The 27,105-nt window shown below is 35.3% G+C and overlaps 1 protein-coding gene across 4 annotated transcripts in view; it reads left to right on the plus strand.

The window, feature by feature from the left end:
* The window catches only part of ARID4A (AT-rich interaction domain 4A), an 82,406-nt gene that overhangs the window by 36,346 nt on the left and 18,955 nt on the right, over positions 1-27,105 (plus strand). For 3 of the 4 annotated variants that reach the window (XM_020986463.2, XM_078151512.1, XM_078151511.1), the window contains 8 exons: positions 199-275; positions 574-740; positions 16,870-16,942; positions 18,796-18,890; positions 19,037-19,134; positions 20,018-20,249; positions 23,117-23,367; positions 26,164-26,361. In XM_020986463.2, the coding sequence (XP_020842122.1) occupies positions 199-275; positions 574-740; positions 16,870-16,942; positions 18,796-18,890; positions 19,037-19,134; positions 20,018-20,249; positions 23,117-23,367; positions 26,164-26,361 (1,191 nt within the window). The remainder of the gene's footprint in view (positions 1-198; positions 276-573; positions 741-16,869; positions 16,943-18,795; positions 18,891-19,036; positions 19,135-20,017; positions 20,250-23,116; positions 23,368-26,163; positions 26,362-27,105) is intronic. The other variant, XM_078151513.1, reaches the window with a different exon arrangement.

A 27,105-nucleotide genomic window follows, 5' to 3' on the forward strand; every position in this document is an offset into this window, starting at 1 on the left:
TCCTTTTGATTATTGAATTTTCAGATAAATATATATATATTCTTTTTTTGTGTTCCACGTTTTGTAAACAAAATAATTTTTAAGTTGATATTTCAATTTTTTTATGCACTACTTGGTACTAGTTGATCTTAGGTAGTTACTTATAAAAAAATTGATTCTTTTTTCCCTTTTGCCGTTGCCTTTTCCCCTCCAAATCAGTTACTCAGTAGCGAGAAAGGACATCAAGGAAGTAGATATTCTTAGTCTACCTGAATCTGAGCTCTCTACTAAACCAGGTAAAATATAAGAAAAATCCGTTATTTCATGTTTCAGCTTTAAATAATTATTTTGTTGCTTCATTGTTTATATGAAATAACTGCCTGTTAAAGTTGTGCCTATTTTGGAGGTCAATGAATGAAACAAAATTGAGTAGTTATTAATTTGTTGCTGTTTTCAGTTATTTAAGGTAATATTTGATAAGTTGATTGAATACTTCATTGACATTCTAAGTTTGTGTTTTTTTTAAACTTCAGTTTTATATACTTTTATAAAAATGTGACTTGGCTTATAGTAAGTAAATACTATCCTTCCTAGGCCTCCAAAAAGCAAGCACCTTCTTAAAAACCAAAGTTGTTCCTGATAACTGGAAAATGGACATAAGTGAAATCCTTGAGTCATCCAGTAGTGATGATGAAGATGGAGCAAATGAGGAAAGTGATGAAGAAAAAGATAAGGAGAATGCAAAGGAGGAAGAAGAGATGGTAAGTAAAATTTAATGAGGCTAAAGTTATAATTAAAATGTTTAATAGCATTTAAAATTCTTTTGGTAAAGGAATACTTTCTTTTTTTTCCCCCCAAGTGAGCTAGTAAATATGCTTTGATTTCAGAAAAATATAACCTTCTACCTCTGATTTTTCTTAAAAATGTTTCCGTTGTATTTTTATAACAGTTACCTTTTGTTGTGGTTTCCTCCATATTCAAGTTTAAGTTAAATTTTGGCTTTCCTTTGATAGCCACACTTCCCACCTTTCCTAGTTGAAATTGGGTCTTAGGGTTTTATTTTGTGTGACTGGTAAATAAAGGCTGCCTCACTCAAGTCTTCTTTGATGCATCATCATGGTTATGGACGTGACTGGGCTTTCCAAGGTTATGCCCATCAGATGTAACCTCTGCTGGGTCCTCCCAACCTACATAGGCTTCAAGTGAGCCCTAAAATGGACCGTTGTTGTCCAAGGTTTTTAGGGAAGTTCATCACCAAGTTGGCTGAAAAGAAAGGCATTTTTCAGCTATAGCAGCCTTGAAGACAACCTGCTTAGTAAGTTTTCATCTGCCTAAATGGAGAAAGGAACCACACCAACAAAATCATAGATCTTTGGGGTATGGAAGAAATGAAGTAAACATCAGGTCATTTATGTTCATAGCCTCTTAGACTTATCAGGAGAGGCAGCCTGGTGGAGTTAGGAACACCTGGATTCAAGTTCTGCCTCTGACATAAACCAGAAGAGTGAGTATGTTCTAGCACTAAATCTTTCGTGCTTCTAGCAACTCTGTCTATAACAAATGATGGAGTTAACAGTGCTTTCATTTCTTTCAAAGTGAGCTGGCAAATCTGCTTTCATTTCAGAAAATGTAACCTCCAACCTCTGATTTTTCTAAAAATAGATTTGCACCATATCTTTGTAAGGAAATAGTCTTCCTTTGTTATGAGTTCCTTATTATCAGGCTACAATTCTAATTTAAATCCCTAGCTTTGCCTTTCCCGAAGCCAAGATGTCCCTCTAATGAAATCATAGGTCTGCAACACCTTCCCACTGCAAAATAGAAGCAGTCTTCTTAGATCTAAGTGTTGGGGAAAGGAGAAACAAATTACAAAAAGATAGTCCCAAATTAAAATAATGATAATATATAACCTTGTTATTTTCATCAAAGATTTTTCCAGAAAAAGCCCAAATGTTAAAAAGTATTAGGGAGTATATGACAAATTTGTGAATTATCTTATAATCACTCCCCAGGTTCCCATTTGTCATTTTGCAAAGCTAGGAGACATTTGAATTCTTCAAATTAACCGTATCTTACTGTTAAACTTTTCATATGTAGATATATGTATTTTTTAAACAAACATATTACAAAATCATATGAAATACTCCCTTAAATGCCATATGCTATTCACATTTCATGTTAAATAATTAACTTTTCATGTAACATGAAATGAAATGAAATTGCTTTATATTACATATCAGATCTTCCCCTTGCTTTTGGATGAAGGAGTTAATGGGGAATAGAGATATTGAAAAGTAAGGATATTTGTACATCCTGGGTGTTTGCTTGGAAAAGTGTGATGTCTTTAACGTCTGAACAGATGTCAGCTTCTTTGAAAATAAAATGTTTACTTTGGGTGGGGTTGGGGAGGAGTGGGATAGATAAAGGTCAGGTATTTCTTTCCTTATACTTCCCGGCAATATTTGGTTTTGTTACTGAAATCAGAATGGCTGTTCATACTTATGGGATACCTATGGTGTTGCTATAGTAACATGCTGTTAGTTTTATGTGAGCATGCTCAGAGAGACAGGAAGGTTTAGCAGAGGCTTGGCAGGTTGCCAGTGGAGGTTTGCCAGATGCTTTGAAATGGACTGTCTTTCTTTTCCTTTCATGTAATGTCTGATTTTTATGTGGAAGAAAATGTAAGTAATGCAGTATAACTGTGTGGATGCTATGCCATGAGTAAGAAAGCAAATATTTGCAAGTTAGACTAAAAAATGCCTAAACGTTGTGCTGTCTGAGTAGAAGAGGAATCTAACCAGTTTACATTTGAAAGAAAATGCATCATATAGGTAAGAATTTTTTTGTATGTCTAATACCTTGAATATGATTTTATTTGCTAAAAATATGAATTTAAATGAGAATTGTAGGCTTAAATGCTGTAGAGAATTTGGTGGGATCAAGGGTAAATAAATGTTTTCTGGTAAGAAGACAGTTGGAATCTATTTTTAGAAAATCAGAACGAATAATTATTTTCCTGAAATATGAAGTAAATTTGCAAACCAATATGTTAACGTGATAGTTTAGCAAAACTGAAGTTGCAACGTACAGAGAATGTTAAATTATTTTGTCTTTGTAGTTTCAAAAATTATATTTATTTATTTATTTGGGGGGATATGTGTTTTCAGAGTGAACAGGCCACATTTTGCAGGGTGTGAGCTGATGCAGTCTGTTACAACCTTTTATTAAGATCTGTTAGAATTCTGCATTGTAAATGCTAAATATTAAATTTTATTAGTGTGTTTTGTTCTTGCTACAATTTTTCTTCTTTGTTTCTTAGTCTTCATTCTGCCTAAAACCCCTGTGAATTTTTAAACAAAGGAAAAGAGAGCTCTGTTTTAAAATGTATATACAAATCTGAATAAGCATTTAGCCTTTTTTTCTACAACTGATAAATATTATAATCTCTTCTCTAAGAAAATAAAAGTGCTATATAAAAGGATAAGGAAGAATTGGTAGGTACCTATTGTTTGCAGGTGACAAGTAAGGGCATTAAATAAAGTGAGAACCCTGAGATTTAAGACATCTATCTGTTAGGTCATAAAGGCGTTAGTTAATAAAATAGTAAAGTAGATTGGGTACTTTTTACCTATAGGAAAAGAAATACATGCACACTGTTTCCTTATCCCCCTATCCCAAATAGGGGCATTGATTTATATGATTTGTTGAGTTTAATTATATTTCACAAGGTTATAAGTCTTGAATACATACTTTATTGAACTATTTGATTAGAACTGGTTTTATTTATTGTTTATTTTCAGGCTAAACAAGTAGATTTTCTTGACTGAGTTCTTTAGTTGCTTAAAAAAATAAACTGCATTTTGGAAAGCTAGTTCTAAGGATTCAATTGCTGAATCATTCCAACTGATATATGACACCTACTTTCTTTTTCATTTTTCATTTCCTAGTTTTCTTTGCTTTGATAAAGTATGATACTTTCCTCTATCTTTGTCAATTCAAAGATTGGGAAAGGCACTCAAAATATGAATTTAAATCTGACGACTATGTAGTATAGGCCTACCTGACTTTATCATTACAGGCCCTTACTAAATAAAGGAGGTCAAATAATTTTATTTCATTATGAATAGCCAAAACCACCTTGAAATTTAATAAGGTAATTCAAAGGCTTTCCTTCTAATGAAGTATAATGTGCTTACTGGTCAAACAGATAATCTAAAAAATGCTCTATGGCCTTGGTGTTTGTGGGGCAACCAAATTTTATAGAATGAAATCATATAGATATTTGATGCTTTAGTATTATTGCAGTGAGAATTTTAGATTTCAGATTCAGGTGCTACTGACAAAGTTTTAATATGCTGGTATGTAAATATTTTGATAACACCTGTCATTTAAATGTATACCCATAGCCTTAACCTGGAGGAACTTTGGTTTTAAGCCCCTCCTCCTCTTTTTTGGAGAGAATCATGGTAATGTTACTTTGGGTAGCTAATGTAGTTTAGACTTCAGAGAATTGTACAGGAAACGTATCGGTTGAAGTATTTGGAACTGGGTGAAGTTTAAGATTCTAACTGTTGTTCTATTGCAGAGGTGATTCTAAAGCTAATTTAATTTTGAATTAAACGTACTGAAAGAAGCATCTGTCTTTGATTAAAATCATAAATGTTCTATTTTATTATTAAAATAAGGAGTAGTCCAAGGTTAATTTAGAATATTTATATTTAAAAAGTTTATTGTCTTACTTTAGAATGGGATACAAGGATTTCTAGAAGTACAGCATCAAGCAAACAGTATTGTCAACTTTTCATTTACTTTTGACTTATTTTTGTTTGGGTTGAATAGAGCAGGCTAAGCTACAGGGGGAACACAGATGGTTGTTTAGGACGTCAAAGGCAAGTATTTCAGAGGTACTTAGTTATTCTGAGATTTTTCTATTCATTCTATAAATAGATTTTTATTCAGATCTCCTGTAATGTTTTTGCTAAATGTGCATGGATTTTTTTGGGAAATCTTAAAAAGGAATTCTCTTATCAGAAGTAAAGAAACATTTGTGGATTACCAATTCATGTACAATTTGGGTAAAAATGCTTTATTTGCATGTTTGCTTATACAGCCAAACTTTATTATTTATAATAATTTATTGGAAACACTAATCTAAACAAAACTAATTGCAATTAAGTGAAATTTTCATACTACCTAATGATATCGACCTACTGCTAAATAATTGTTTTTAAGTGCTACCCCTTTAATGAATAAATATAGCTAATTGGTCATAATAATATGATTATAATTAGCATCAATTTAGATACCAAACTTAAAACCAAACTCAAAGTTCTTTAAAATAGTTTGTTCTCATTAATATATTCTACAACATAGCAAGTCTTTTAATCATAATATAACAGTTATATTCAGCCTTGCTTCAGATCAGATCACACAGTACAAATTAACAAGATTTCTGGGTTTTTGAAAATGCAGGCACTTTGACATGTGTGCACATACTTCCTATCCATATTTAGCATTAAGAATAATGGGAAGTCTTTACAAAATTGTTCCACGCCTACGTTTATTAGCATGTATATTTGCTTTTTTTCTTTCTTTTTTTGGGGGGCTAAGCAATGGGGTTAAGTGACTTGCCCAGGGTCACACAGCTAGTCAGTGTTATGTGTCTGAGGCCACATTTGAACTCAGGTCCTCCTGAATCCAGGGCCGGCGCTCTATCCACTGCGCCACCTAGCTGCCCCATGTATATTTGCTTTTAAGAGACTTTTTAAAGTTGTGGTATTGATATGAGAGTAATTTCACTAACTATAAGAACTAGTTGGCTAAGATTATAGCCAAAAGCCATTTGCTAATAGAGTCAATATGTTAATGGGATGGGGTGGGGACAGGAGAAGAGATGCAGTATGAATTTCATTTATTGTAATACAAGATCTCCATAGAATATATTTTGATGGGTCTAGTTCTGTGATTTCATTGGTAAAGGTAGCTTTTTAATAAGGAAATATCTTCTGCTAATGCAAGCCAATAACTGTTCTGCAGCTCAGTCTTAGAGAGTTACTAGAGCCACTGAGAGGATAAGTGACTTGCAAGTGTCCCACAACCACCTTGTCAGAACTTGTACTTGGGCCTTCCTAACTCTGGGGCAGTCTCCCTATTACACCATGTTGCCTCTAAATACATAAGTTCCAAAAAATCTAGCTAAGTTACCTTTTCTGAAAGAATAAAGCCAGTGACAGCATGTTAGTAGAAAGAAAATGGGATTTGGAGTCAGGATCTGGGTTACTGCCAGTGTAATCCTGGGCAAATTATTTAACTTCTTTAGGCCTCCTGTTTCTTATCTGCTGTGACTAGAGTTGGACAAGATGACCTCTAAATTCCCTTCCTGTTCTAAATCTCATAAGCCATTTTAAAATCTTGAAACTTAAATTAACTGAGTATAACATTCAGAAGGAGTTCTTTCTGTAAGCACTAGACATTTGGATGGAATAGAGAATTTGCGTACTAATTTTTAAATGATCAGGGAGAAAATGGAAATTTTATGCTGTCATTGTGTAGCTGTATTAGTTACACGACAGTGTTTTCCTGGAGTAACTGACACACTCAACTTCATTTCGCAAATTGCTTGGCCTAAGCATGAATCACCAGGCTCTTCATGTACAGGCATCACTTTAAAAATAATCATAAAGAGGGGGCAGTTAGGTGGCGCAGTGGATAGAGCGCCAGCCCTGAAGTCAGGAAGAGCTGAGTTCAAATCCGGCCTCAGGCCAAACACTTGACACTTACTAGCTTTGTGACTCTGGGCAAGTCACTTAGCCCCAATTGCCTAAAAAAAATAAAAACCATAAAGAAAAATAGCTTCTGTCTTCAACTAGCTGTAGTGGCATTATCTGGAACCAAACTGATTTGTATTTGGCAACTGTGAGTTTTTGGAACCAGTGTTAATGATAAATATGAAGTTCTGTATCTCATTAAACAAATTAATTTCCTGTCAATTACTTAGCTTTGACTGATAGTGATTGAGTGGTTGTCTTGGTTGTGTAAATATACATAAATGTGTAAGGCTTTTATTTATGCCATTTAATATTTTATAAGTATACTTAACTTGGCTCTGCATTTTGACCATTTTTAACATGTCTGAGTATTGAGATGTAGCTGTATTGTAAATTATTTGAGGTAGCCTAATGGATACTCTAATTATTGACTACTATTCAGAATGGTTTTAGGGTCTGCTGATTTAAATAAAAATACCAATACTTAAAACCTGAGGGATCAAACAGATTCACAGTTTGGAATTTATACTGTGCTTTTTCAATTATCCCAAATTGCTCCCTACTGCAAAAGCTCATCTCTTTAATAACTTCTTATGATACAGTATGACAGAGAATCATGGAACACCACAATCTCCAAAGAAATAAAGTTACAAGTAACTCAGAGTGAGGGAAAGATTAAGTAGGTTGTAGCATGTTAACAATGCAAGAACTAATGGTAAAAGGCATCATAAAAGATACAACAGGATTGACAACCCAAAGTGGTACATTGATTGTCCTTGGAGTGTTCAAAGAAAAAGAAAGCCTTTAGGACGTTAGATAGATTTTTTTCCTAATACTTACAGGAAGACACGGGCAAGGATTACAGGATGAAAAAGCATGGAAGAGTTGCAAAAAGCATTTGTCTAGGAGAACACACTTGTGAAATCATGGATCCATCCAATTTTGGTCTCTTGGTATTTATTTTTTGACATAAGACTGATTGTTATTAAAAATAATAAATCATGTTTCCTTCATTGCTTGGTGGCCAGTCATCTACTGTTGGAACCCATACCAGTTTGCTGAAATGTGCCGGAGCTTAAAATCTGCTGGTATAATCTTCAAGAAATTAGTTACTTCCATGTCACACTAAGGCATCAGAGTAAGACTTTAGCGCAAGAACATGAATATATTTTCTAAGTTTTCTAAGTGTTCTAAAGGATTATGCAGTATTTTCTTCCTTCATTCAAATTTTACAGATCAATAGCTTTTGGTAGTATTTTCCCATATACTTAAAACAATTTTGATATAGTAAACAGAAGGGCCTTAATTTTTTTTCTGGTTTATTGTTTTTCTGTGAGGGATTAATTACTTCTGAAAGTAGACGTTTAAAAATAATTATTCTTTGTCATATTTTAAGACTATCACTTACCAGTAGTACCACAGTTATACTTTTGTGGACATAGTTTCACATGTAACTTACTGAGTACATAGCTAGGGCTGTTTTCATTTAAATAAGATTTTCTTAAGCTATGTACGAAGACTTAATTTTACTCTACAAAAGGAGTATTCACAACAAGTATTTGCTGAATGTGTAATATTATTTGGTTTAATGCTACTGTGTATTTATATCTTAGGAAAGGATGTATGATACATTATTTGAAGATTTACTAGAATGTGTCTTAAACCAATAATATATTTACATTCTCATTTTTTATTTATTTTTTAAAAAATACCAGGTTAAATTTTAAACTGATTGCTTTTATTCAACTTAGATGCTTCAGTTATGACCATATGATAAATTATAATTTGGGTTTCAAGAGTATTCATTCCATTTATTTTGGAGGTTTGGAATCATTCATAACTGAATTGTTGTTGTATATCCATCATGTCAAAGATACAAAGAACACTTGAAATATGGACAACTGAAAATTAAACATAAGTTTTATCCAAGAATTTTACTAGGTGATAATTTGTAAATATTAAGTTACTTAGAATTCTTTAGCATCTTATAAATTAGCAGTGGTTTCTGATTTTCAAGTCTTTTGATAATTGTTATTTTTGTTATAGAACATTTTAATCATGAAATTCTCATGGTGAATTTTTCTTATTGTAAGTTTTAAATGCTCATATTTTATTCCAAAAATTATAAAGCACACTTTAAAACAATAAATGAAATGAATTATTAACAATTAAGCTAGAATAGCCAGTAAAGTTCTAAAAGATTGCCATTCTCATAAGAGTGTCTAGAAGAGAGAGGTAGAGGGACAATGAGGTCAAGAAAGGAAAACTACGCAGGCACTTGAATTTATTATTCGTCCATCAAGGATTTTTAAATTCAGATATTCTTAGGTTCCTTTCTTCCTTTCCCTCAACAAAGGATCTCACTAAGAATATCAAGGCTATCCACTATAAGCTTCCCATTCTTATCCACTTACTATCTCAAAACTCTGTATTGTGCCTGCATTCTCTCCACTTTTGCTTCACTTTTTGAGGAAAAGGTAGCACTGCTTGCCAAAGCCAGTCACTCTGTGGATGCCTTTAATTCTATCCTGTCCTTTATCCTGTGGGATTTTTGGTAATTTCCCTTCACTCTCTCATCTTTGACCTTTCCTTATCAACATTCTCTTTCCCGTGTCTACAAAAATGCCGGTTTTGCCTCCATCCTTTAAAAAAAAAAACCTTTAGTTTACTCTGCCATCCCTCAGCCTATATCTTTACCCTTTCATAGACAAACACATAGAAAAGTCAGCCTATAATTATTGTGTTCATTTCCTTACCTCCTGAAAAAATTTGAACCCCTTATAAGCTGGCTTTTGACTCTTACCAGTTGCCTACAACTGTTCTTCCCAAGATTTCCATCAGTTTCCTTAACAATTAAATGTACTGGCCTGTTCACTGTCCTCATCACACAAGTTCTTTGCAGCTTTTGCCACAGTTGTGACACTCCTGGGTACTTATTCTTTCCTTGGAATCTTTGACAGTGCTCCTCTTCATTCATATCTACCTGCCTGAATATTTCTCAGTCTCCTTCTTTGTGGGCTCCTTATTTATGGCCAGTTTTCCAAATGAGGCTGTACCCAGGGCTTTGCCCTAGGCCCTCAATCTACACTTTTTTTTTCATTTTTAATATTTTTTCCAATTACATGTGAAAACAATTTTTAACTTTCACTTAAAAAATTTTTGAGTTCCAAATTCCCTCCCTCCCTTCCTCTTTCCCCTCCCTCTCATTGAGAAGACAGACAATTTCATGTATCTGTGTGTAGTCCTGCAAAACGTTTCCTTAGTAGTCATATTGTTAAAGAAAACACAGACAAAAAAACCTACCAAAAATAAAGTAAAAAATAGTATGCTTCAATCAGTATTCAGATTCCATCAGTACTTTTCTCTGGAGGTGGATACCATTTTTTATCACAAGTCTGACAGAATTGTCTTGGATCTTTGTATTAGTGGAATAGCTAAAGCATTCATAGTTAATCATCATAGAATGTTGCTGTTATTGTGTACAGTATTCTCCTGGTTCTGTTTACTTCACTTTGCATCAGTTCATGGAACTCTTTCCAGATTTTTCTAAGAGCATTCTGCTCATCATTTCTTATAGCACAATAGTATTCCAACACAGTCATCTACCACAACTTGTTTAGCCATTCCCCATTTGATGGGCATCCCTTCAATTTCCAGTTCTTTACCACAAAAAGAACTGTTATACTTTTGTACATATAGGTCTTTTTCCTTTTTCTTTTTTTATTAATCTCTTTGGGATACAGACGTAGTAATGCTATTGCTGGGTCAAAGGGTATGCACAGTTTTATAGCCTTTTGGCTACAGTTCCAAATTCCTCTCCATATTAGTTCACAACTCCATTCTCTTGATCTTATCAGCTTCCAGGGATTCAACTATCATCTCTGTGCAGACAGCTCTCAGATCTATATAGTGAACCCATATCACTTCCTCTTGACCTCCAGTCTTTTATTATTAGCTGTTCAATCTCATCAACACCTCAACCTTGATATACCCAAGACAGTATTCTTTATATTCCTTCTTACACCGTTGTCTCCTGGAGACTTCAGTTGAGACCAGCACTGTCTTTAGTTAGGTGCACAGTCTTAGAGTCATCCACAGCTGTTCCTTATATTATAAGAGAGCCTCATTCTACCCTACCTAGCCCACACATCCAAATCATTACCAAATTTTCTTGCTTCTGTCTTCCTAACGTCTCTTAGTTCTCTACCTTTCTCTTCATTTGTTCTGCTACCACCCTAGTTAAATCCCTTATCACCTCTTACCTGGATTATTTCAATAGCCTCCTAATTAGTTTTCCTGCCTCAAGTCCTTCTCTTTTCCAGTCCATTCTCCACATAGTTGGCTAGTTGACAATATAATCTCCCCCTTTTTTTTTTAAGGCAATTGAGGTTGAGTGACTTGCCCAGGGTCACATAGCTAGTTAGTGTCAAGTGTTTGGTCTGAGACTAGATTTGAACGTAGGTCCTCCTTACTTCAGGGCCAGTGCTCTATCCACTGCACCACCTAGCTGCCCCGACAATATAATTTTCCTGAAGCACAGATCTGAATGTGTGATTCTTAGTTAAGACTTTTCATGATTCCAGTTCTACCTAATGGTCATTTATTAAGAACTTTCTATATGCAAAGCAGTTCCTAGGCATTAGGGATACAAAGATAAAAAGCAAAAACAGACCTAGGCCTTAAGGAGTTAACATTCTTCTTCAGATATGCAACTTGTTAATGGATAAGTTTGTACGTGATTATATAAGGAGGAACAAAACATGAACAACATTTTGCTATTTACTCTAATGAAAGTATAGTATAATGTCCCTTGAGGGGAGACTGTCTCACTTTTATTTTTCTGTCTCCAGCACCCAGCACAGTGACTGGCATGTAGGAGGTGATTAATAAATATTTGTGAATTGATTGACTGAAGGGACCAGGGAAGGTTTCCTGTAGGAGGTGATACTTGAGCTGAGCCTCTTAGGAAGCCAGGGATTCTAAGAGCTCTGTTAGAGGTGAGGAGAGAGTTTTCTGGCATGGAGGTGGGAGGCAGCAAGATAGTGTCACTTGAACATATAGTGCGCATGAAGAAGAATAGGGATCTACTGAAGCTTGTGAGCAGAGGAGAGACACAGGCTTGGGCTTTTTAGGAAGATTATTTTGATAGCTATGAGGAGGGTGAATTGGAGAAGCAAAAGGGCCCTTAGATTAAAATACAAGCCCTCAGTCTGTCATTCAAAGCCCTTCACAGTCTAGCTCCAGTCTACCTTTCTGTTTATTTCACATTATTTTCCTTCACACGGTACATATGCCAGCCAAACTAACATTCCATTTCTTGCCTTTGGAAAAGTTGTCCCCTGTGCTTGGAATGTGTTTCTCCCCAGCCCCCCACCCCCCACCCAAAAAAAAATGAGGCAGTAGTGTGGTTGACAGTGTGGACAATGGCAAAAAAAAATTATTTTAGGTGCTGAAACTGATACTTCTGCTATAGTGTCTTTGGGAGCTGACATCATGAACCAGAGCTCATACCTAATGATACTGTCCTGCCGGGCACAGTTATTTTTATTCAATTATTTTCCTTAAGGGGAAACATTGAAGGTGGCAGGGTAGAAGAAGAGAAATGATTTTATTGACCTAATGCAGTGTAGCACACTCACAGTCTCTATACCCTTGAAAGACATGTATACATAGTTATACTTGTTATTATAAAATAATAAATTTGAAGTTTGTCTTTTTTGACCAAAATATTAGCTTTAAGTAAAGCAATTTGCACAGTGTATAAATATGCTAATCAGTTGCATATGAAGTGTTAAAACCAGGACTTGGGGGATAGTCAGGCTTTGTTAAGTACATACTTTATGCTAGGCACTGTGGTAATAATGGTCATAATGCTTTTAATTTCCACATGAATGAAATTGTTGTGAGAATCAAATGATACAATGTTGAAAGCACTAAGGTCAGTTATTTTTATCATTCATCTCACAAATAGAATGTAAGTTTCTCAAAGGCAGGGACTTTAAAAATACCTAGCATCTATATAACTCTTAAGATTTGCAAAGCACTTTACATATGTTTTATTTTTGTCTTAGCGTCCTCAGTGTTTAATACATGTCCTTGGGTGCTTAATACTTAATATTTAGTGAATATTATGTGCCCGTCTTTTCACAGTTCCTGAAACGTTGACTTCATTCTTTTATCACCTTTGCAGATTTGATGCATGTGAGGCAATACCTTAGAATTGTTCTTCCTCTTTCCCAAATATAGTTTACAAGATCTTTTTAGTTTTTATTAATTTAATCTCAATTCATTCTAAGATTTTGTATTCCTCATGATGTTTTTATAGTGTTTTCCTAGACTTTTCGCCTGCCTTTGCTTTCATCTTCTGTACATACTTTCTTAGCTAAGTTGGTCTGTGTGTTTCCTGTGAGTCTTTATCAGTCTCTTTAGCCAATTCCCCCTTTTCCTATCCAGTGAAATTGTTTTTCTCTCTCATTAGGATTTCACTCTTGAACTCTTACTATCCCTTCTGGACGTATTACTTAGCATGTAGAATTTTAATTCATGAATTTCTGTGCTTTGTTTGAACCATTTAAAATCTGCTTTTCCTAAATCTAGGGCACATGTTGTATTACATCTACTTTTTCTCTTTGCTATCACAAACTCTGAAGTGGAATGATTATGTTCTTCTACCCCACCAGCCAGTTCCTCTCTATTGGTGAGAATCAGATCCAGAATGGAATTTCCTTTTGTTTAGTTGTTTACCTTTTGAAGGATGGAATTATCAGTAAGGCACCTTAGGGAATTATTAGCTATTATTTTTGGCAGAGAGGTTACAAAGATATCCCCATAATTGAAATCTCCCATTACTTCTATCTCATTCTCATGTGTCAGACCTGTGATCTGTTTTCCTTTTTCATCCATGTAGTGTGTAATATACAATGACAAAATCTCTTCTCTTTGTCTCCTCCACTAATCTTCACCCAAATACTTATCACTTCGTTTCTTCCCTTTTGTTCTAGGATTTCTTCACGTGAGAGTATATCTTCAGTAAAGTGACTGACACTATTGTTTTACCTGTCCAAATGTTATCTTCCAGAGACATTTCTTTTATGGATTTCATCCCATTAAGTTTCAGTGATTTATTACTTTTTTTGGTAACAAATAAAATATAGTTAAGCAAAACAAATGCACCCATTCACCGTATCTAAAAACATGTCTCAGTCTGCACTCTGGAGTCCATCACTTCTCTCTTGAGATATGGGGTAATATGCTTTACTGAGTCCTTTGGAATCAGGGTCTGTTATTGCAATGATTAGAATCCTAAAGTCATTCAAAGTTGCCTTTGCAGTAATGTTATTATGTGTATTATTCTGGTTCTGCTCACTTTACTCTCTGTTCATCATTTCTTACAGCACAATACTATTCTATCACATTCATATACCATAACTTGTCCAGCTAGTCCCCGATGGATAGGCACTCCTTCAGTTTCCAGTTCTTTGCCACCGTAGTGATTTATTGCTTTGTATATATTTTGTATTGACTTCTCAGGGCATAATTTGTTTCTCTTCCCTGTGTACTGCCTCTACCTGCCCCTCTTCACATGTAACACACATACAGCTGAAGTGTTAGAGGAAGAACTGTTTTCAGGTTTTTTATTTTACCTCTAGCACTGTGCTTGGCACGTAGTAGGTAATTAATGAATGATTGTTGAATTGAATTGGATCCTTAGCCTCTTTCAAAGCCCTACCTAGGTACCACCTCCTACCTGAAAATTTTTTGAATTCCCTAATTTGAAATGTTCTCTTCCTCCTCAAATTCTTATGTTTTTGTCTCCACTAGTACACTAGAAACTCCTTTGGTAAGGTTTTCCATTCCTGTCTTTGTATGCCTAGCACCAAGCACAATACCTTGGATATAATAGACCTTTACCAGATCATCTTACTTGTCTCATGAGGAACCTGTGTGCAGGCCAAGAAGCAACAGTTAGAACCAAACATGGAACGGCTGATTGGTTTAAGATTGGGAAAGGAGTTCAGCAAGGCTGTATATTGTTAGCTTATTTATTTAACTTAAATGCAGAACATAACATGCAAAATACCAGGCTGGATGAATCAAAAGCTGGAATTAAGGTTGCAGGGAGAAATATCAACAATCTCAGATATGCAGACGATAACCACTCTGATGGCAGAACGTGAAGAATTAAGAAGCCGCTTGTTGAGGGTGAAAGAGGAGGGTGTAAAAGCTGGTTTGAAGCTTAACATCAAAAGAAAAACTAACCTCTTGGTAACTGGTTCATCACTTCCTGGCAAATAGAGGGGGGGAGAAGAAATGGTTGTAGTGTCAGATTTTATCTTCTTGGGCTCAAAGATCACTGCAAACAGCGACTGTAACCATGAAATTAAAAGACTCTTGCTCCTTGGAAGGAAAGCTATAGCAAATCTGGACAGCATACTAAAAAACAGAGACATCACTTTGACAACAAAGGTCCATATAGTCAAAGCTGTGGTTTTTACAGTACCAATATATGGCTTTGAGAGTTGGACTATAAGGAAAGCCAAGCACCACAAAAATCGATGCTTTCGAATTGTGCTGGAGAAGACTTTTGAGAGTCCTTAAACAGCAAGAAGATCAAATCAGTCAATACTCAAAGAAACTAATTCAGGCTATTCACTGGGAAGGTCAGATACTGAGGATGAAGCTTAAATACTTTGGCCACATAGTGAGAAGGCAGAACTTATTGGAAAAGACCCTGATGTTGGGAAAAGATTAAAGGTAAAAGGAGAAAGGGAGAGCAGAAGATGAGATGAGTAGATGGTGCCATGGAAACAATGAACATGAGCTTGGAAAGACTTTGGGAGATAGTAGAGGATGTGGATTTTTAGATTAGCAACAAAGGAAAATTAGAATCAGAGCAAGAGCTCCTTAGAAGTAGGGAAGAGTTTGGATTTATAGTTAGGCCTAGGACAGACTCTTAGGGATATTTTCCTACTAGGTCAGTAGAATTTTCCCCAAAGTGTATGTGGTAGGGTAGATGGGTTGGTGTTTGTCATTAAACATTTATTAAGTGTCTTTTCTGTGCCAGGCTTTTTACTAAATGTAGGGGATACAAATATGAATATGTTTCTGCTCTCAAAGAGCTCATAATCTTATAAAGGAAGACAGAACCCAAAAGGAAGCTGAAAAAATGGGTAGGGGTGGGGTGAAGGGGAAGAGGAGACACCCTGAGGGAGAGGGGCATGATGGAGAACTCCAAAGGAATGCACTCAGGTGGGAAATGAAGAGATGGTTTGGCTGGGATCCCTCCTTAAATATAGGTTTTGAGAGGAGCAAGACAGTGTCTTCTCCTCCTTCCAATAAGAGAGGTCGTAGGCTCAGAGGGTACTGATGAGGGGTGAGTCCCAGAGCCAATGTGAGCTTCCTGTTAGTGTGATGGAAAAGTCAAAAAAGAGTATAGCTGGATGAGAAGTGTGTGTGTGTTTGTGTTATTTTGATTCTGATCAAAGTGAGGCTCATGAGATAACATTCTCCCCTTATTACCACCCTTGGTATACTCTTCTGGTATACCCCAATTATGAAAGATGGTAAGCTTTTCTCTCTTCTTCCTCATTTCTTCCCTAGTATTATTTTTTTTAAATTCTCTTTTCTTTGAAAAACCAATAAAACCTGTTCAGAATCTCCAGTTGTCTTTCCTTACTTTCTCTCTGTGACTCTTGAAGACAATGTACTTTCATTCTGTTTTCATTTTGCCCTTTGGTTCTAATAGGTGTGGGCAGTTTTCTTTGATTTCTTGAATTATTTTGTCCAGGTTTATTTTTCAGGGAGTCTAATGATTCTTAAATTATGTCTTTTTGACCTGTTTTCTAGGCCACTTTTTTTTGTTTGTCTTAATAGCCGATTCCTCATGTGTTCTTCCTGTTTTTCTTTTGGTTTTCATAGTTATTGTTAGTCATGTTGACCTAAATATATTTGCTTATGTGCAAATTTTACATGTTAAGTTTAATGTCTTGTTTAATGTTTGTAGTTACCATGTCTTTTTTATCGTAATGATTTTCTTCCTGTTCCCAGCCTTAAAAAAAATAAAATTTCATAAGAGAATATTGTGCCCCTTTTTCAGCAGTTCACTCAACATTTGTCTTTGCAGCCGGAAGAAGAGCTTGATCCTGAAGAGAGGGACAACTTCCTCCAACAGCTTTACAAGTTTATGGAAGACAGAGGTAATTTACCACTGTGATCTTTAAAATAACAAGGAAACGACTGACTTAAGATGACTTGTTTTTATAATTTAATAGCTTTAAGGATTGCATTTGTAGTTTGAATGTTTTAATTATGTATCACTTTATCACAAATTTCCCAGTGATGCCCAATTATTATAAAGGACAAAATCTTTCTGTTGTCATTATTAAAGTATTAAATAGAAAACAATAAAATGTAGTAAATAGCCAGTCAGACTCAGGGACACCTACACTAAAGGCCTGTTTCTGATAAATACTGGTTCTGTGACCTTGGGCAAATCACTTTAACCTCTGTACCTTAAGTAACTCTCTGAGGTTAATAGAAGTGGCAAATCCACATTTGTGGAGAAAGTTTCCACAGCAGTAGTTACCTGTACCAAAGAAATTATAAGTTTATTTCTCTTCTCCCATTCCCTCCAAATTAAAGCAAACAGTGACAGCTAAGTGCTAAAAGAAATATGCTGTCTTCCTTCATAAGATTATGAGCTCTTTGAGAGCAGAAACCTATTCGTGTTTGTATCCCCTACACTTAGTACAAGGCCTGGCACAGAAAAAGCACTTAAATACACACAAAGTGTATTTTTTAATGGAAATACGTTTTTAAAAATTATGTCAACTGTTATTTCAAACTTTTAAAAAATAAGCACTGATTAATGTTAAAGTATTTTTTTCTTTAAGCAAGAGATGATCTGCTCAGTTGTAATTCATAAGACCCCCTAGTTTCCAAAGCAGATTGGCTAGTCAGCTTTCTGGTATGTCATCCTTTACATAAATTTTTTCACACCCACCCTGGACCTTAAAGTAGAAGTGTACATTCTTTGTGGTACTCAATACACATCACTGACTTGCCCTAAAAGTACCTTGAGAGATGTCCGTCTGGTCATATAATGGCTCCTCATATTCAAAAGCAGCCTTCCATCATTGTACTTTCAGTAGTTTTGCCTAGAGTGTCGCATTGTTCCTAGCAGTTGTAAAAAACGAAAACTGGATCAGTGGCCAGAGCCCCCTTTCTGTTACCCTCAGTTCTCCTGCTTCATAGCCTTAGACTTTGTCTAAGTAGCGACTACAATTACCAGGCCTATTGTACTAGCTCTAGGATGATTATTTGTGCAAATAAAACTGGAATACAGTTAGAAAAGTCCCTTTTGGTTTTTTTAATTTTAAATTGAATTTAACCAGAAATAGATACATAGTAAGAAACACAACCTTCCCACTAACCTCCAAAGTACTCTGGGACATAATAAGAATATTTTTCATTGCAGCCAAATTGTCCGATGTGCTGTTTTTAGAACTCGGCACCCTATCTCCCTCTTGTGTGTCTTTGCAAGACTGCTTCCTAATGCTCTCGAGTGCCTAGAATGCACTGTCTACTCACTTGTCTCTTAAGAGCCGTAATTTTTGTTAAGGTTGAGCAGATGTACCACCTACTAAAAGCTTTCCCTGATTCCCTCACTTAGTTGATAGTACTGTATTCTTTCTTAAGTTATCTTGTGTTTACTTGTCTGTTTACATGTTGTTTCCCCCTGGAGAATGTAAGCTCCTCATGAGCAGGGATTTCTTTTTTGTCTTTGTATTCCCAGTGCCTGTTATAGGAAGCCCTTAATAAATGTTCGCTGAATTGACTCAAATTGAATTCTAGATTGTTCATACTAGTTGAAGATCCTTTCCAGTATTTGCTGGGTATTAGAGCAAAGATGCTGACTGATTGTTTCAAGTGAGAGACTATAAGTAATAGAGTTTGGGGGGAGTCAAATATTGATGGTTTTTTCTTGAAATAAGCCTTTTATATTTTAACAAAAATTTTATTCAAAAAAAATTTTTTTTACATTAAAAAGGTACTCCCATCAATAAACCACCTGTGTTGGGCTATAAAGATCTAAATCTCTTCAAACTCTTCCGACTGGTTTATCATCAAGGTGGCTGCGACAACGTAAGTATAACAGTGCTTATTCTGAATGTGTGTTCGTATGGTTGAAAGAGGAAACTATCAGTGTGCATTTTCTTGGTTTACGTAAAGAGTGAGAGGGGGATTATCTCCTTGCCCAGTTGTTAACAAATGAAATTTACTTTTTACAGATTGATAGTGGTGCTGTATGGAAGCAAATTTATATGGACCTTGGCATTCCTATTTTGAATTCTGCAGCTTCGTACAATGTAAAAACTGCCTATAGAAAGTAAGTAGTCTAATTATGCATGCAGAGTAAATACTTAAAGGAATTATTTCTATGAAGAACTATTAAATTTGTTTTATATATCACAAGAAAGCATTGCTTATAGAAAAATCGAAAGTTAGGATATTCCTAGATGACATTTTTTGGATAATTAAAACTGAAGCTTAGAGAATGTTATTCTTTTTTCCTCAGTTTGACCTATGTTGTTTTATTTCCTTTCTTTTAAAGTTCTAAGGGCCTAGCCAGTATTTTTAATCTGACGTTATCAGGTATGATATGTAGCCTCTTGCAAGTAAAATAAATTCATTTATAAGTGTTAACTGAATTGATAACAGCTTTCTGTCATTATATGTTTTCTAGGTAAATACTAATAATACAGTGATTATCCTAAGATCTTGGAAATTGTTTTATTTTTAAAAGTAGGTACACATATTCTCTAAAACACTGGGAAACATTGGTTCCTTCTAGCCCTGTATCCTGTTCATCCTGTGAACAACTGGGAATTGGACTTTTTTAGAAGAGAATTTTTTTATACTTAGCATTTCAAATTGCTAATTTTTTTTTTCTATTAACATGGGAGTTCTTCATCTTTTTTTTGTCATGGACCCTTTTGGCAATCTGGTGAACCCTTCCCAAAAATGTTTTTAAGAGCATAAAATGAAGGAAGCCAGTTATGTTGAAATATAATAATCAAATTACAGAATATTAAAGGTGGAAAAAACAACAACTAGATTCACTGACCCCCAGGTTAAGAACCATGAGTCTGAGGTTTTTTGTTTTTTTTTTGTTTTGTTTTCTTTTTTAGTAGTTGTGCTGCCCAAACTTTTTTTATTTCTTCAGAATTTTAAGCATAGCAATTTTTATACTCTTTGAAATTATTTTTTAGATATCTCTATGGTTTTGAGGAGTATTGCCGTTCTGCAAATATTCAGTTTAGGACCATTCATCATAATGAACCAAAAGTAATAGAAGAAATAAAAAAATTAGAGGAATCAGTGGAAGAAACTGTGAAAGTGGAGCAAGAAATGCCTTTAGTAGAAGTAAAAAGTGAAATTGAAGAAAACATTGATTCAAATAGTGAAAGTGAAAAAGAAGAAATAGAATTAAAGTCTCCAAGAGTAAGTGAATAATATTAATTTTTATTTGGTTTAAGTTATTAAGAATGTGTATGGTGTTTTTATGAAAGATTAAGAAACGTAAAGAAAAATTGTGCCCTCTGGTGCTTGTTTTAGTGTATTTATACTAAGAATCACAAAATATCAACAGTATAAAGACTTGAAATTCTATGAATATACATTATGTGATGATAATAATATCCCAGAGACTTCCTATTAGAATGGAAGGTTCTAAGATAGTTATTCTTTGCAACCGATGAATGGTGTTGTGTTATCGTAGTTTTCTTAAATCATAAATTACTTAGATACAACATTGAAGGGAAATAATTTTATTAGGAGTGAAAAAGGGAGATAAATATTGAAAGGCACTTGCTTTCATAATTTTGAAATAAGTAACATATAGGAAGTAGAAAATTTGGAGAGATTTTAAAGTCATAAAAATGGAAGAGAAGACATTGAGGAGGAAATTTTAAAAGAGGAAAAAATGGTAAAGGATGTGAAAAAAGGTATTTCTAATCATTTGTCTGGTGTTGTAGGTTAAGTCCTATAATAAACTCTATAGATACCCAAAAATCCTTTCTTATGTTTGTTTTTATGTCAAATAAGTATATTCAAACTCATTCCCATTCTATAGAATTTGGAGAATAGATAAAATTAATGACTGGTCCCTCTAGCAAATTAGCATATAAAAGTAAATGTTTTGAACCCATAATCAGAATGAAAGGGGTGGGTCTGTGTGTGTGTGTGTGTGTGTGTGTGTGTCTGTGTAGACATGGGGGGGTGAAGGTAGGAGAGCAGGCTCTAAACTTTCTCTCATCAATAGTATTTTTGTATAGTGCTTAAATAAGTTTTTTGACACTTTAAGAGTTGAATTTTCTGTTTATGATAGTTTGAATTTTGGGAGAATTAAAAAGAGACAGCATACAGAAGTGAAATGAAATTACTGTTTGATGAATAAATAAACTAATAAATATACTCATCTACTTGAATTTGGCATGGCTAACACGGCCAGAAATTGGGAAGAGTATTTGTTAAATCAGTGTATTTGCTGTAGAGAATTCAGTATAATATTTGAAAATACAAAGTAGCTTTTCCTTCATTTTCATTAAATTATATACAGTACTGTTCCAGTGAACAAATTAGGGTTTAGGTGCTGATGACTTCTAGTGAATTAGCAAAAGTTTGGTGTTGATTGTGTTGTGGACCTCCAGACTTACATCTCCAGCTGCCAGTTAGACATCTCAAACTCAGCATTTCTAAAATTGAATTTATTATCTTTCCTCCTAAACCCTCCCCTCTTCCAACTTTCCCTATTATTATCAGGGGTACCATAGTCCTCTTAGTCACCCAGGCTCACAACCTAGGAGTCTCCCTTGACTCCTTTTTCTCACTCCCATGTCCAATTTGTTGCCAAGGCCTATAGATTTCTCCTTAGCAACATTCCTTGTATACTGCCCTTTCTCTTCCCTGACTCTACCACCACATGTTACGTCATGCCTGGACTACTCAAATAGCCTTCTAGTTGGTCTCCCTTCAGGCTTCTCCCCTAATCCATCCTCTATTTAGCTGTCGGAAGTGATCGTCCTAAGGTCCAAATTTGGCGACGTCACCCCTCTACTCCATAAATTTATGCTTTCTATCACCTTGAGGATCAGATATAAAATCCTCTGATGTTTAAAGCCCGTCATAACCTGGCCCTTACTTTCTGTATTCTTACACCTTACATGCCTCCCTGACTCCCATCCTCTCACCCCCAACCACCTCCAGTTCTTCAGTCCAGTGATACTGGCCTCCTGGCTGTTCTTCCGACAAGACATTCCATCTCTTGGTTCTAGGCATTGCCTCTGGTTGACCTCTATTTTCTCATCTTCACCTTCTGGCTTCTTTTCAGCCCTAGCTAAATCCCACATTTTAAAGGAAATCTTTCCCAGATCCTCTTATTTCTAGTACCTTCCCTTTGTTGATTATGTCTAATCTATCTTTCATTTATTTTTTTTGTTCATTGCTGTTTGCATATTGTCTCCCATTAGACTGTGAGCTCCTTAAAGTTTAGGGCCTATCTTTTGCCTTTCTTTACATCCTTATGCTTAGCACAGTGCCTGGCACGTAGTTGGCACTTAACAAATGTTTACTGACTGACTGGAAGGCAGTATGGATTAAGAGTTACAGGTCACCTGTCCTCTGAGGCTCATTTTGCTTATCTTTAATTTGAGGGGGTTGGACTAGCATTCAAAGGTGGAGAACCTGAGGCCTTGAGGCCACATGTGGGCACCCCCCCCCAAATCCTCAAGGGTGGCTCTTTGTGAAGTTTAGATTCAGTCACAGGGCTGCCCTTGAGGACCTAGAGGGCCACATATGGCCTCAAGGACAGGTTCCCACTCCTGGATAACTTTGTCGCTCTTAGTCCTAAATCTCTAGTTTCATGATTGGAATAGGTCATGTTTTCAGATGCAGTCAGGAACATTAGGGCAAGTTAGGAGGAGCTCCTGGAAGTAAGGCAAATAATTGTCAGCCCAGTAAGTTTTCTTGTTATCCATTTAAGGAAATCTATTCTTTTCATTCGCTTTATAGTGTAGTGGACAAAGTAGGGAAAAATGCTTTTTATTTCTAGTGTAATTTCTAGCCAACAAACTCAATACCTTTGCCACAATTAACTATTTTAGTCAGTTGCAAGTCTCTTCTTCCTCTCAGGAGTATGCATAATTATTTTTATATGAGATAAATAAAATTAATATCAAGATCAGATTTTGGTGTCATGAGTCAGAAATAGGACTAGTAGTTTTTGTGAAGATCTGGCAGCATTGTGGTTTCTCTTTATTTCTCTCCTTTCCAGGTATAGCTATTTTACAAGATATTTTTCTCTTTGTTAGGGTCGGAGGAGAATTGCTCGAGATCTAACCCCTGCTAAAAAAGAAAATGAAGAAGAAAAAACAGAAGACAAATTAAGAGATAATAATAAAGAAAATAAAGATATAGAAGAAGAATCTGAAATTGTAGAGAAAAAGGAAAATGAGGCACTAGTGGGAAGAAAAAGCACACCAAAGCCAAAAGAGAAGAAAATTAGAAAGCAGGAAGAATCAGACAGAGACTCAGATGAAGAGGAAGAGAAAAGACAAGAGAGGTACAATAAGTAATGTTTACTCCTTAAAAATGTCTGCCTCTTATTATCGTAGCACTTTGTTCCTGTGTTAGTGACTCAGGTTTGAGGGAACGTATTCTTATTGGGACTTCATTCCTCTTGTCTAGTGAAGGCGAGACACATTGTGAAGATGATGTGTATTGCCTTACGGAACTGGAGAATAAACTGGTCGCACCATTTTAATAGCACTTGTGCCCTAGACAGTGGCCTCAAAGAAGGCTGCGCCACCCAGTCAAAAGAAAGGTCCTGCAGTTGACAGCAGGGAAGGGAGCTGGAGAAAAATGGAGGAAGTGGACAAGAGGAAACAGCGCCAGCAAAAATTCCATTTAAAAAAAGGTACAATGTGGGGAAGCTAACAAACACATGGGTGCACAGTACTAGTAGGTGTTTGTGTGTGTTAGCTTTGTCTCAGACATTTTTCTTTGCCAAGTTACTTCATTAGATTAAGTGGCATGCACTAGTGACCCTTTTTTGGAAAGTGAAAGTAAAAGACAAATTTATACCCCAAGCCTCACCAATAAAGTTTACTTTTTTAATTTCCTTCCTAATCTTGGCTGAAGAGAAGCCGTTTTTTTTTTCATGTCGTTCACTTAGCATTTGAAAATGACTTTTAAAACAATCATAGTATTTTTGCAACTAGTTAGAACAAAGGTTCTGACCATATGACTAAACAATATGATCATTGCTGCTGTAAGTGAAGATCACAAAATAGATGAATAATTTTCAAGCGCTAGAAGAAACTTTAACTAGGCTTCTAGATAAAATAATGTAAGACATAATAGTACTTCTTAATTTGCCATCGCCACTAGGGTATTGGTTTTGTGGTTATTGTGTTCTGTGAAGATAACTTTGTGGGAATCTGTATTCAGGCAATAATTGGGAAAGCTTGATGTCTATGTCCAAATTATTCCTGCAATTAGTGGGTGCCAGTCTTCTGAAAAAACCCAAGGATGTGGAGAAAGGAAAGAGAGCTATGAATGTGAAAGGGCAACATTTTCAGGTATAGTTAGTTTTGTGGTAAAATTTGCAGAGAATAGAATGTAGCAGCAAAGAGCCAGAATTCCACTTACATTGAGCTGTGACCAAGATTTAGAGAGAAGCCCTAGCATTAAAGATGATGAGAGTTAGAAGTGGAAAGAGGCAAAAGCATAATATTAGGACTAGAAATGTACACTTGGTAGTAAGAAGAAGAGCTTGAAATTATGTGTAGAGTTCTAAAAATATGCGTAAAATATGCATTCAGGTAAATGCTTCTGTGAAAATTGTGAGTTTTTAAAAACTTTTAATTTAGGAAAAAAGGGGGAAAGTCTTTGTTTTGTGAGTCCAGATTTCCCTGTCTTAAATGCAAAATAGTATTCTCCTTTTTACTAATAAATCAAGTATGCAGATAGCATATCTAGTTTTAGAATGACTGTAGGATGACCATTCTGCATAGAAATCCCTGTGGCAGGCTGATGTCTTAGCATAGTGAGGAAACAAGTCTTAGAGAAATGTCAGCCAGCGTCAAGTTGTGTAATAGTACCTGGCAGATGCTCATTGAAGAAAATGAAGAATTCATCCTATGATAGTCACTGGACCATCGCAGCTTCTGCATTGGGTGCCCCAGTGGTCCCTGTGTTGCTGTTTTATACCTGTGCAGGATAATAAAGGATTTGATTGTACTAACTCATCACCTTTGTCTCAGTTAACTTCTACTGTTAAAATATTAGTGCCGCTGGAGTCTCAAAATGGCATTACAGTGATTATTTAGCTCTCATATACGTTTTTAGTATTAATTCAGAATATTAAGAGGCAATGTGGCTTAGTGGATAGCAGGCTGGCCTTGGGAGCAGGAAGACTTGGATTTATATCCTGCCTCTGATTCATATGAGCTATGTGGCCATGGATAAGTCACTTACTTCCTCACTTCTCCTGAAGCAATCCACTAGGATTATAAATTACAGGAGTTGTTGATCTTTATCAGTGGAGGATGTTTCCATGGAGAGAGTTCCCTATGCCAATGAAATCATAGGGTTAGACCCTCCCTACCCACTGAAAACAAAACAACCAAAAAACCCAACCAGCATATTGTAGTTGGCACAACCTTTTATGCTCTCTAATATTAGAAAAGCTCCTGGAAGATGGTAGGTTAGAAATAAACTAAGATAAATATGTATAATATTTTGACTTTGAAATGTCAGTGGCCGATTTAACACAGAGATATCCTTGTAAGGATGTATCGTGAAGTTGTTTTTTTTTTAAATGCATAAAAAAAGACAGGCTTTATTTTTGTCAGTGTAAAATAAACCTGGTCTAACTTTCTTCATGAGGAAGGATTGATTACATGGTGGTTTTATGCCCCATCCTATGTTGTTTAGTTACCAAAATGTTGAAAAGATCTCTATGGATCAGTTTCTCATGTAGGACATTCATAGCACAGACCCTGAAAACATCTTTGTTGTGATGCTTCAGTGCATTTTATTTTATTTTGTTTTATTTTATTTTATTTGCCAAAATTGTTCTTGTCCCTCTTCCATCTTTGATTTTTGCCCTTTAAGAAGTGTCTGAGTTGACATTTGGTACAGTGCACCTTTACATAATTAAACCCTTACTAGTCCATGATAATCTTCTCCTTCTCCTCCTTCTTCTCCTTCTCCTCCATCATGTTATGAAGGTAATGTTTAAATAGGTAGTAAATATTCTGCATCATTTTTTTTTCTTTGCCCATGCAGTTGTGTTTGTTGTTGTTATTTACCATTACATAATTAGTAGCATTATCAATATTATAACTTGCTACAGGGAGGAAATTGAAAACAAAGAGGAATCTGAAGGGGAGGAAGATGAGGAGGACATAGAGCCCTGCCTAACAGGAACCAAAGTAAAAGTAAAATATGGACGTGGAAAAACTCAGAAAATTTATGAAGCCAGTATTAAAAGTACTGAAATTGATGATGGAGAGGTTTTATACTTGGTGCATTACTATGGATGGAATGTCAGGTAAGAAGGAAACAAATTTCCTTATAAATGAATCTTAATTCTCAATTATAGTTAGCATACTGTTTCCAGTAGACATAAATGATCATTTGGATTTCATAAAAAGGAAATGGTTGATGGCATAGAAGTTCAGATCAATTCAGTTATGTAACTAAAATAAACGTTCCCAGTGTTAAATAACCTGGAATCAATTTTAAATAACATTTTTAATTACAGTGTACTTCTTCCTCATACAAGAGGTATAGGATTTCTGTTCTTTTATAACATGTCAGAAGCTGTGGGCTTGCTGCATAAAAAGAAATTCACATCTAATATTTTTATATATTAAACTGCATTGACGACTTCAGGAAAAGTTAGATTTTATGAATATTGACTCTAGTTTTATCTTATCCCTGGGTCTTATTATTTTCTGCTTTTTAATTCTTTTGAAATCTTGCCTTGTTCTATATTCTTTATGCTTATCACCAGTGTGTCTGTTTGGTTTTCTGAAACACATCATTCATCATATATCCTTGCTTGTATTTTTTTTTAAGTTTTCCAACTTCCTTATCATTTAGCTCAGCTTCCTTTTTATATAGGCCACTGGCCAACTTCTAAATGATAACCAGACTACTCATGAAATCCTATAGTAAACTTTGCTTTGCCTTCAATCCACAAAGGCTAATTTTATTCTGTCCCACCAATACAGCTACAATAGGATCTACCCTGATTCAAGATTGTCCCTGATTCAGAGAATGGTTAACAAGG

Source organism: Phascolarctos cinereus, unplaced genomic scaffold (genome assembly GCF_003287225.1).
Source record: "Phascolarctos cinereus isolate Bilbo 61053 unplaced genomic scaffold, phaCin_HiC Scaffold_3;HRSCAF=262, whole genome shotgun sequence".
Taxonomy (NCBI): domain Eukaryota; kingdom Metazoa; phylum Chordata; class Mammalia; order Diprotodontia; family Phascolarctidae; genus Phascolarctos; species Phascolarctos cinereus.